The sequence below is a fragment of the Protopterus annectens genome, chromosome 1.part1 (genome assembly GCF_019279795.1).
Source record: "Protopterus annectens isolate FY-2018-M chromosome 1.part1, PAN1.0, whole genome shotgun sequence".
Lineage (NCBI taxonomy): Eukaryota > Metazoa > Chordata > Ceratodontiformes > Protopteridae > Protopterus > Protopterus annectens.
Window position 1 is genome coordinate 856,682,902 of NC_056726.1, and position 12,602 is coordinate 856,695,503.

The 12,602-nt window shown below is 39.2% G+C and overlaps 1 protein-coding gene across 15 annotated transcripts in view; it reads right to left on the reverse strand.

Annotated features, from left to right (window-relative positions):
* Window positions 1-446: 446 nt before the first annotated feature.
* The window catches only part of LOC122807764 (CUGBP Elav-like family member 4), a 2,333,978-nt gene continuing 2,321,822 nt past the window's right edge, over window positions 447-12,602 (reverse strand). For 13 of the 15 annotated variants that reach the window (XM_044078787.1, XM_044078838.1, XM_044078856.1 and 10 more), the window contains one exon: window positions 447-1,184. Coding sequence is in view for 2 of the 15 variants with exons in the window: in XM_044078876.1 (XP_043934811.1) it covers window positions 1,156-1,184 (29 nt within the window). In the remaining 13 variants the exon portion in view is untranslated. Of the gene's footprint in view, window positions 1,185-2,701; window positions 2,795-12,602 lie in introns of those variants that run through there. The other 2 variants (XM_044078865.1, XM_044078795.1) reach the window with 2 other exon arrangements.

Consider the following 12,602-nt stretch of genomic DNA (forward strand, 5'->3'; position numbering starts at 1 on the left):
CTATCCTTTGCCTGGAAGATCTAGAACATGGACTGAAACTACTGAAGCAGATGGTGATGACAGTGAGAGCTTGCAAAAAGCAGATCATGAAGACATGAAGCAAGTTGTCAGAAGAGTGGTTTCATTCATGTCCAAGTTAGAGCTAACAGTAATAAAAAGACATCAGCTGTTTCATTGCATTGTCTACAAGAGTTGAGTTTGTTTCTTTAATAGCTGGAATGCTTGCAGTTAAAAAGCTGCCATTATAGCCTTCTGTCGGTAAGTGACAGCATCCAAGAGCAATTGGTATAGAATAAGAATTTATGCTCAGACTAAACTCTACAAAAAATTACAGTTCTACAAGTTTTTTTTTTAATCATGAATGCTAACTCTATTGTTTCTTTTTATTCTCTATTTTCTAATATATATGCATTTTTAAACTTTTTTTTTTAAATTCTGTACAACTATTTTTCTTTAAAGGGAAGGATAGAAGCATTTACAAAGCGTTTAGTGCCTTTCTTTTCTTTGCTATATTTTTTGTTTTTTTTTTTTTTTTGCTTTTAGACAAATGACCATTCTGCCTAATCTAACTACCCAGTCCTTACATATTTTACAGAAAACCATATGAAAGTGTCATACTTTAAGTGTTATAACCAAAGAACCATCTAAAGTATCAAATAATTATAACCTTGCCATTTAAAAGCATTTAAGCATTTTTACATATTTCTTATAACTCTTCAAACTGTTTAAGGAACAGCTAAGAGAAATGAAAGAACTTCCATATTATACATACAACTACAAGTATGCAATAAAAAGTTTGGTCCTTTGGTCCCTAAATAGCTAAGGAATGACGTATAAGATGCTTTCACAACTATTACCACAAGTCTTCATGGCAACAGCATTGTTGGTGGAAAACAGGCACTCCTTGTCAAAATCCAAGTTTTTAATTCCTGTTTGTAGAAAGCCATCATTGCTGATATCATATATTTCTTCAGAGTTCCAAGATTTTCTATTTTTCAGTTCACTTGCAAATCTTGTTCTCCCAAATCGAGCAGACATAACACTTTTTGATAACAATCTAAACAATCAGAGAGAAAAAAGTCTTAAGTCTTCAGCTTGTCTGGTGTTTGCTGATATGTCCAAAGTTTTTTCCCCCAACAGTACTTGTTTTTGTTTTTACATGGTGGCCCATTTCAGCTCCTGCCCTGTAGACAGAGGGGAAAAAAAGATATGAGTGAGGTCTTTGTGAAAACAAGGAGTTCATCCTGTTACTAAAAAATGAAATCGGTTTAATGATCAAGTTAGCCATGATCATGATATTGAAATTAATCAGAGAAACTTACCCTTTCTGAACAGTTTATTGTGTTTTATGTTAATAAATACCATTCCTTGCTATTATAATCCTCTTAACTATTTATTTTAGAAATCATATCAACTAAACAGTCAGATCACACTCATTGGTGAGTGGTGGGAATGAAGTCATATGTGAAAACTAATGTCTGAGGTCTAAGGAGATATGGTTTATGTGTAGCATATGGTTATCTTAGACTCATTTTCCACTAGCAGCTGGTAAGGAAAACACATAATCACACCATACTAGCTGCAGCTTCCACTGAGCAAATTTTAATGCATTTAACATCTGAGTGAAGTGCTTGTTTCAGATGCCACTTTCTTTATATGACAACATAAAGCAAACAATTTTGCCACAAGTTTTGTGTTTAGGAATAATAAGTGATGATGCCATGGAAATAAAATGTTTACTTAGTAAGTAATGAATGTAACTTCACCAATACACTTTTTATTTGAATGTATCATGATCCTGACTAATTTTGATCTTGATTATGTTTTTTTCAGTAAAGATTTAAACCAAAACATTTTCATGTCCCTTTCTAGCAGGCAGGGTCTTCTTCTTTAGCAGCACATTATTAACAGCAAGAGACCAGAATTTCAAAGTTCCACTTTTTTGAAAGTGTCATGCCAAATATCAATTCATGCTGGCAGGTTTTCACACTGTTGGTTCAAGAAACAGCAAACCATACACAGCAGTCTGAACAATTACAACACCAAAATAACACTTGTAAAGGACCCTTTTTCAAATGTGAACAAAACATGCACTTGAATTTGGTAATTTGTAATCAGCTACCATGATGCAGGAAGCCAGCTACAATTAACTAATATTAAGGCAAACATAGGCCATATACACTGAACAGTTTGTACTCCAGCATTTTGGGAGTGTCATATTAAATATCTTGTGATTTCCTGAGCCATGTCAAATGAAAAAGGCCCCCTGTTCTCCAGAAAAATAAAAACGACAATATCTTTGAGTGCAAAATAATCGACCACACACTTGGTTTGGTAACAGTCAGTCTTGATAATTTCAAGGCAGATTGGAATCCAAGTACTTATGTGACAACTAGGAAGCAAAACAAAGGAAAAAAAAAAAGAAAAGAAAAATGCTGACAAAAACTTAACATAAATAACCACTGCAAGCACTAAACAAAAAAAAATGAGCACAGCAAAATTTGTGGCAGCACAAAGTCAAAAGGCACATGTGATCGACTGGCCAATCATCAACTGATACAACATCCAAGAAAAAATGCTTCAATCACGGCACCTCCACGATACTTGACGGCATGTCATGCAACCATTGATTTTTTTTTTTTTTAGCTTGTTACATGACGCCATCATATCACACTTTCAACTTCCAGTTGATCGAACTTACGGACTGGACTGGGGGGATTGTTTTCTTCATTTTCACTTCATAACGTGAACTTTTTCCTAGCTCTGCACGAGACTGTGGTGGTTATGACTGGCTCTGGTTAGGTTGGAATTTGAGTGAATGACAAAAGAAGAAAAGAATTTTGTTTTGGAGGGGGATTAAGTACCAAACACAGCATCTGTCAAAGCTCTAATGAAATATTGCAGTCAAACAATAAACAAAAATAAATAAGTAAATAAATAAGAAAATGGAAAAGGCCTAGCAGAGAGACAAACAGTTATGACACATGGTAAACAGTGAACAACATAACATATGTAGTGGTGGTTAAGAAAAATCATGCTTAGAATGTATGACAGCAGACATATATCCTTAGTTTATTAAAAACCATCACAGTCAACCATCATACTTTAGTCACATGTTTATATTTCTTTTTCTTTCATTTTTTTTTTCTCTTCAGTCTAAAGGACCTGCTTTAGATTGCAGAGTAACCGCTGATATAAAGGCTCTGCTTCTGTTTACTTTAGAGGAGAAATGTGTAGATCATGTTACAATGCATATGCATTTATATATGTATGTATGTCTGTACACCTAAAGTGCTGCAACAAAGGGATGTACAAAGCCAAAACAATATGTTGTAGTCATTACTGGAGGCCAACTGAAATAATAACAGACTTCAAATGTGATAAGATGTTGAAATGGAATGAGTATGAACGTATAGACTCAGCTGGATTAACTCACAATGTGGTGCTTACAACAAAATCAGTTTGTACTCCTGTTGCAAAATCCCATGATGGCTTCCTGAAGTATTTAATAAACATTATTATCTGTCATCATATATCTTCCTTAGGGTATATTCAGTAACTGGAAATGCCTGCCTGCTTTATTCGCTGTGCAATATTGTTAGTGCACACCTGGTTCTCTTGGCATACCCATTACTGATAAATGTATATACTTGTAGGCAGTCTTGCTTCCGTTGTTCCACTATCTTTCATAAAATGGTATTTATCCCTACTTGTATAGCAGAGACATGACACATTACAGGATATCATACTTAAATTGCTAATTATACCTACTTGCACTACTTTTTCAAGTGGAATGTTTTCACTTTTCACAAAGTTTGCAACTGAGGAATTTTGTTTACTTCTAGCAGATATTCATATCCTAAAACATATTCAGCTGATAAAAAAGTCTGAATCCAAATTTTTATTAGTCCTTTCATTTGCACACATAAGAACACATCCATCCATACATACATACGTACATTATATACATACATACATAATTGCATACCCATTGTAGTATGCCACAGAACTAAAAAAAAAAAGTCCTAAATACTTGTTCAGGTTTAAAGCATGGCTATTAACAAAAAGAAATAATGAAAAAAAATCGTCTTTCCTGCAAAAACATGGGGAGTAACAGAAACAAAAACAGAATATTCAGCATTTTAGTTCAGTTTTCCACGGTTGTCAAAGAACATAACGTTTTGTATCTCTTTGTGGTCCAGAACAAACCACTGCTTATAAAAGTTCACTTTCTTTACCTAAACATGTGTTCAAAATAACTCTGCAGTCTTTCCTTTAGCTTTTACGAACCAAAAGAAATGGTATAATGTTTTTCTGTAACCAACACAGACAGGTACTCCCAACTCTTCACAAGACTTTCTGCAATAAGTAATGTAAGTTTTCACCCCTTCTGACTTCAGGGATGGTTACCTAAATTCTCATTACATAGTCACCTTTGAACTACTCTCACCATTTTCCAGAAGTTTCACTTGTTTGCCTTTCTCATTTCAGGAATCAGGAATTTGACCACAGCAGGTGCAATGACCAAAATGCAGCTTCCCTGATAACCCTTCTTCAAAGGCAACCTTACCAATACTACAGCAACCAAGTTAATTTTTCTTGGTTAATTAATCATGATGTCACATAACCCCTCTCCCCAAATGAGGAAGAACAGTTGCATCCCCACCAAATGGATTGTAGGCTGCTAATAGCCCATCCTCATATAAGAAGGAATGAGCAAGCCGATGATGCAGCTTGCCAGTAAAAGGCAGTCAAGTACACAGACGGGCATCTGAAGAGTTTGTAGGTTACAGTTGCTTTGCCATTAAAGCCACTTTAATGGGACATCATCCATAATATGACTACTAGTACAAACTAACTGCCTAGCAAATGGTATTAACTGATGGTACAATCACTGAATACCATTTCCAAGTAATGATGAGCTTTTACTTGATGTAACAAATGAAATATTCATTGCTCTCTGTACCTTGAGACAAAGTTGCTGCTCTGCCTACTTTCAAGACATCAGTATGGACCAAAGACAGTTTGGAGAAGTCTGCTGCTATTAAAATTGATACTGATTGCATCACAGCCTTAAAATTTCTTTCTACTTTTTTGTCTACTTAATTCTCAGGGCAGCCATACCCTTGATTAGACAATCAAAGGGCAAGCGATATGAGCAAACTGAGGGATAAATTTTAAATCTCATCTTGTGCTTATGCCCTCAGGTGGGTATACAACCTAAACAACATATTACTGGCATACCTAACTTGCACATAGCTTGTGTCAGCAGTTAACCTGGCTTCATACAGGAAATCCAAATAGCCTGAACTTTTGAGAGATGACGTTCCCACTCCTCAGGAAATATTACCATATCAGGCAGATAGACTGCCATACACTAGAGTGAGCATCTTAAAATGTTGTCCATCTGCCTTTGGAGTGTTGCAGGCACTGTTTTATAGTGAAAGATCCATATGGGATCTTCTTCATTAACACAAACAGCAGCTGCTCAAGGTTTACCAGCTTACTGTCAGTGACTAGTGTCACTGTATACTCATGAGCAGCAACAAGCTTCAAACATGCATTATTGGAACAAGGGTATGCCATCTGCACCCCCCACACACACACACGTGGGATCTCTGCCCCCCCCCCCCCCCACTCACACTACTGGACTATGAATACACTGCCACCAAAGTTGCATAAACTCAGATAAAATGCATTACTGGCAGGCTAGAGGGGCATTAATGCCTGTGCATGAAATATTTGCATGTATGTGGGCATGTATATTTACAGATGCAAATTGTGTACCATAAGACTCAATAGTCAAATGCACAGGTGAGCATTCTACTGCAAGAAATTGAATGGAAAGTAGCTGAATGATGACTAAGTGAAAGATAACTGACAATCTGCTGTGGAAAACACCACATTTTCCTTAGTTCTAGGGCTACAGGAATATGACATCCTTTGTTTAGGTCAAAAGAAAGCAAAAATGTAGCACTGACCAATTTCTAAGTCAGTCAGTTCTTAGTCAGGGCATAGGGAGTAGATCATATTTAGACATATTGTTTAACTTTCTGAAGTCATTGCAGAATCTTATCGACCGATCAGGTTTGGGGACCCTTAAAATAAGGCTATCCAAATCACTTTGGAATTCCTGTTTGATCACAACTTTAAAGATTTTGTGTCTCTCTTGGCGAACAGTTTGGCAATAGGGCAGTGGAATCTGGTATGGTTTCAGATTTATTTATTTATTTTCCAGGCACATTTAAGTGTTATATTGGGCCAAACTTGTTATACCAGGCAATTCTGTAAATGTGTCCTTATTCCTGAGTATAAATTCTTTAGGTTCATAGGTTGGTACTAGGCTATTGGCCCTAGGGCCTATACAAGCCTAGCCATAACAATTCCCTGGCTATTTCTTCCCACACTATTTATTTCCCTGGACCCCTGTCTAGCAGGGAAAATGAAAGATTTTGTTTGTAGATTACCTGCCTTTATGGGCTATTTTAAGCCTAACCAATTACCCCATGTGAGAATCAAACCGTGCACCTTAGGTTTCTAAGGTAAGCACCTTAAGTATTATGCCAACCTCCCACTTTGTTGTTTCTGAGACACTGATACTGTCTCTTCCATTTTTACTTTACTGTATTATTTTTATTTCAATGTGTTAATTGAGTAGGTGGTCTATGGACAAAGCCAATATGCAAAAAGTACAGCAGTGTACACTTAGCATAAATGTAGATGTTCGAGTGGATTCACTGTTGCAGTCATCACATTTGGGTTATCTGCTTGCAGTAGCCCTCAGTCGGGCTGATTAACAAAGTCTTGGGTCCTGCGTCGGTTGCTGTCCCTTCTTCCATGACGTCAGGTCGTCAGGGGTATAAAACATGCAGTCGATGCCATTACATCATTTTTTCTTGCCCCAGATGTCAGGTGCCCTCAAATGGGAAGCAAATTAATCTATAAATATACAAGGTTATACCTCCATCAAAAAAGCAAATACACCAAAAAGCTTTTGAGTATAGTAAAAGTAGAGTAGAGGTATGGCCAAAAGAAGAAAGGGGGCTGGAGGGAGGGTAACCAGAACTGCAACAGTGAATACACTTGAACATCTACATTTATGGTAAGTGTACACAACTGTGCTATGTTCTTCATGTTTCACTGTTGCAGTCATTACATTTGGGTAGATTCCCAAAGCTAAGGATGGGAGGAGGAATTTAAATAGCATTAGGACCAGCTATAAGGCCCTGCAAGACTGCAGTGGCAAAGCCAGCTCTGGATTTAGAGAAAATTGGCAGATGGTAATGCTTGTTGAAAGTATGTACTGAACTCCAGGTAGCAGCTTCTAGGATGTCCCTGGTAGTGACGCCTCTGAGAAAGGCTGTAGAGGTAGTTGCAGCCCTGGTTGAGTGGGGTCTGATCCCCTGTGGGATAGGTTTTCCATGGTGTTTATAGCAGAAATGAATGCAATGGCCTATCCATTTGGAAATGGTTTGCTTTGAAATAGCCTTCCCCTCTGCCCCTGCAGCAAATGCCACTAGCAGTTGATCAGATTTCCTTTGAGGTTTAGTCCTGTCCAAGTAGAATCTAAGTTGTCTGTGCACATCTAAGGAGTGCAGTATCTGTTCCCCTTTGTTCTGTGGGTTAGGAAATGAATGGACTGATTAAAGGCCACACTGGATACCACCTTGGACTTGAAGAAGGGATTGGTCCTGAGAGACACCCTGTCTGCATGAAAGATGATGAAAGGCTCCACTGCCATGAGGGCTTGTAATTCAGATACCCTTCTTGCTGAAGTGATTGCTAAAAGGAAAGATGTTTTCCAGGAGAGGAATTTTAAATCTGCAGTGGCAGCTGGCTCAAAAGGAGGAAGGGTGAGCTTTTTCAATACAATGTTAAGGTCCCAGGCTGGAGTTGGGGCTCTCCTGGTTGGTCATAGATTTTTGGCCCCTCTGAGGAACTGCTTAAGCAGTGGATGAGAGAAGAGGGGAGGTTCTGTGTTATAATGAGCTGAAACGGCTGAGGCGTGAATTTTAATGGAGGAGAAAGACAGGCCCTTGTGAAGCATCTCAGTTAAGTATTGTAAAATCTGAGGTAAATTGGGCACTGCTGTGCTTATCCCTTTAGATTGGTTCCAGTCACAGCATCTTTTCCATTTTTCAGCATAAGATTTTCTAGTACTAGGCCTCCTTGCCTCTAGAATGATATCCATCACTGGTTTACTGAGGGATGGTAAAGGAGAGATTAGGTAATTAGCCAGGCTGCTAGGTTCAGTGTATGACACTGAGGGTACAGAATCTGGTTCTCCTGCTGAGAGAATAGGGTAGGAGTCTGAGGCAGGTGCCATGGGGCCAACAGTGACACACTGCGCAAGAGGGGGTACCAGTGTTGGCATGGCCAGTCTGGTGCAATCAAAATCATCCTTGGTTTGTATTGTGTGATCTTTAGTAGTACTTTGGAGAGCACAGACAGAGGAGGAAAGGCATAAACTGATAGGTTTTTCCAGCTGAATGGCAGAGCATCCACTTTCCAAGCTTGTTTGTGGGGAGTCCTTGTGCAAAATTTGTTAAATTGATAGTTCTGGGGGGATGCAAACAGGTCTATATCTGGGCTCCCCTATTTGCTTGTCAACATGTTGAAAATCTTTGGTTCTAGCTTCCACTCGTGTGGGTCCATGAGGTTTCTGCTTAGTTCGTCTGCCAGTGTATTTAGTTTTCCTGGTAGGAATTGATCTTGTAGATGCACTTGGTAGCTCAGGGCTGTGTTCTACAATGCCATGGTTAGTCTGCATAGGGGTAAGAATGTGTACCCCTCTGCTTGTTTATGTACCACATAACAGTGATGTTGTCCGTCTTTACCATTAATTGTTCTGGAAGAATGTGGTCCTTGAAGGCTGTCAGAGCATGCTGTACATCTAACATTTCTTTTTGATTGATATGCAAGTGCATTTGACTTGGGTTCCATTTGCCCTAAATGCACTTCCCTGCCAGGTGAGCCCCCCATGCATAATCTTATGTGTCTGTTGTTAGGGTTTGGGCTGCAGGGGGTGGTGTGAATGGTAGTCCCTTGTTTTGGTGGTAGGCCTCTGCCCACCAAAGAAACTCTAAGTGTAGGCAAGGTATGATAGGAATCATTGCTTCTAGATCCTGAGAATGTTAACACCATAGGCTTTTTAGATACCATTGTAGCTTCCTCATATGCAGTCTTGCATATGGAATCAGGAGAATGCAGGAGGCCATGAACCCCAAGGTTTGTAGTATTTGCCTTGCACATAGTAGGATTTTTGTGGCCACTTGTTTGAAGTAGGTTGTCAAATGAATTTGTTTCTCTGGCGTGAGGAAAGCCATCTGGGAAGTTGTATTCAAGCTTGCTCCCAGGAATATGATTTGTTGACAGGGTACCAGGTGTGATTTCTTTTCATTTATGGTGTACCCCAGACAAGTTAGCATGCTTTGTACAAAGGCCAGATGATTCAAAAGTATGTCCTGGCTTTCTAGTTGAATTAAACAATCGTCCAGGTATGGGTATATTTGAATATTTCTTTGCATGCAAAATGCGATGACTGGGGCTAGGCACTTTGTGAATACTGTGGGCGCAGTAGATACGCCAAAAGGCAGTGCAGAGAACTGGTAGTGATTGTAGCCTGCTTTGAAGCGTAGGTATCTTCTGCAAGAATTCTTGATTGGGATGTGCAGCTATGCTTCCTTTAAATCGAGTGTTACCATCCAGGCATCTTTTCCTAGCATAGGAAGCAACTGGTGAAGAGTCAGCATCTTGAATTTTGGAATCACCAAAAAGGTGTTTAGGGTAGACAGGTCCAGAATAGGACGCCATGAATTGTCTTTTCTGTGTACCAGGAAAAGTCTTGTTGAATAGCCTTTATGTTTAAGAGAGAGAGTATTTGTTTTTGAGCCTCTGCCCACTGACTTGGGGGTAGATTTGGCCAACCTTTTGGCGTTGGTAATGTGTGGAAGTGAAATCTGTATCCTTGGGACACTATATTTAAAACGCATTTGTCCTGGGTAATGAATTCCCTGTTTTTGGCCTGAAGACCAATCTTTCCCCCTAAAGGAGCATTCAGTTTAGAAGTGCTTGTAAGTTTTAAAATCAAGTCATTGAGACAGTTTTCCATAGGGGGGAGTCTTTCTTCTCCCAGATTTGCCTGGGTTTGGATTGAGAAGGCTTGGAAGGAGCCGGAAAGGACCAATTCTTAGAGGGCCAATGTCTATTAAATCTTGGAGGCTGAACTTGTAAGAAATCTTTAACAGTTTGCATAGATTTAGCTTTATCTTCCATCTTTTTAAGAACTTCCTCAGCTTTGTTGCCAAACAGGTGGTCCTGATTTAAGGGAGCATCCAACAGTTTAGCTTTAACATGATCAGGCAAAGATTGCTCTTTAAGCCAAGCATGCCATCTGAGTACAGACCCAGTGGCAGCAGCCCTGCAAGAGGCCTTTAAAGAATCAAACCCACATTGCAAAGTATGCATTAAATCCTGAATTCCTTATTTTCACACAGTCAGGAATCAACATCATTTTCTGTTTAAGCAGTCCAATAATATGTTGTTGATACTTTAACATAAGAAACTGACAGTTTAAGTCCCTAATGGCCAAGGTTGCAGAAATGTAAACCTTCTTACCCCATCTATCCAGCACCCTGGAGACTCTATCAGAAGGGGTAGGGTTTTTGGCAGTAGAGGCCTTAATGCCCTTGGGTCCCTGTGAAATAGTCTCTGGATCCACAATAGGATTTTTAAAAAGGAACTTATAAGAACCAGGAACCCTGTAATATCTGTCAGATTTTTTGGGAGCAGGAGGCAAAGAATCAGGGGCCAAACTAGATTCTAAAAAGGCATCATCAACAATGTCTAGTACAGGAGGTATAGCTAAAGGCCTATGCTGAGGCAAGAGTAAGAAATCCCTAAGTCTCTTTTTCAAATCAGAAAAATCCTGGCTTTCCCAGTGGAAATGCTCCCTTAGAGTGTGCAAGGTTTCACCGAAAAAAAAATCTTCTGGAGGGGAAGCAGAGGGAATACAGTCCGCTGCATCAGAATCCTCATAAGTAGATAAGGGTAAATCCAGATCATCAGAAGAATCAGAAAAATCAGAATCTTGGTCAGAAGATTCATAAACAATTTCAGTCCTAGGTCTCTTAGAAGAGGGTGGTTGGCTTCCCCTGATTAAAGTTATAAGATCTTCAACCATTCTTATCATTTGTTTTTTTAGGCATAGAGGCCTGAGCATGCAGCCTGGGCATTGGTTTTCTAGGCATGGTTCGAGGTTTAGGCCTTAAAGAAGAAGGAGGTGTCGGTTTAATATGCAAGTCTGTAGGCCTGAATACACCCTCAGAAGCCAGTGCCTGCACAGCAGCTCTGGACCCATCCAAGGTAAAAACATCCACAGTTTTCACAGTTGAAGCATCTCACGGCATACCAGACTCCGAATGGGTCTCAGGAGAGGCCTGTGAATCAGAAGTAGCGGGTACCATGGGCTGCAAAAGTGCCTCACTGAGTACTGGCGAACTGGCGACTGGCTTAGGAGAAGCGTCGTTGGCAGCTTTGGACCTAGGCGGCCTGTCTCTGTCTTTATCTTTGCATTTTTTCAAAATTCCAGTAGTCGGATGGCTTACCAACAAAATTTCTGGATACCTGAACCGAGAACCGAAATATTTAGAGGCGAAAATATACCGACGACGCAAAGTGCATTGATTAAATAAAGCACAAAACCGACATCAAGGTACGTTATGGTCAGGGCCTAGGTAAGGAATACAGTACGAATTAAAATCTTTGTGAGGTATTTGCTTTCCACAAGAAATGCAATTATTAACTTTTACTGACATCGGTATGGAGCAAGAAAAAGTTTCCCCAATGGGGTACTTAGCTTTAGTTGAAAACTGTGGTTCTGAAACTCGAAAACTAAATTTTCAGGAGTCGGACGACCGGCACTTGCGAACTGCTTCTGCTTTGGGCACCGCACGGCAAGAAAGACTGATGTAATCGCATTGGCTGCATGTTTTATACCCCTGACGACCTGACGTCATGGAAGAAGGGACAGCAACCGACGCAGGACCCAAGATTTTGTTAATCAGGCCGAATGAGGGCTACTGCAAGCAGATAACCCAAATGTGATGACTGCAACAGTGAAACACGAAGAACATCATACTGGCTGAAGGTGCAACAAAACTTTACAATCTTAAAAGTAAGTAAAATACAGTGAGTACAATGGAAAGCATACAATTTTAAGGAATACATAATTAATAAAATATAACTTCACAAATAAAACTGACATATTTACATGTTTAGTATAAATGAGCACTGCAAACAAAATCTAGCAGATGAATGAATATAAACAGAAGGAAGAAAGGGATAGTGTGAATGAAATTTGTTATAGAGTGAGAGGAGAGGAAGAAGGATATTTTCACTTGTGGTATTTCTGGCGGAGTTAAAAAGGATAGTTACACTAGAAGTGCAAAAATGCATGCATGCTATAAGAACCTTAATTTCTCTTACAAATCTACATTCTATAGAAACTTCATTTTTCTCCAAGACTTCACATTTATGTGGTATGACTGCTCTAGTTTCCTCTTCCCGTTTTCTTTTATTCTGTAAGTTAATTCACATATTTT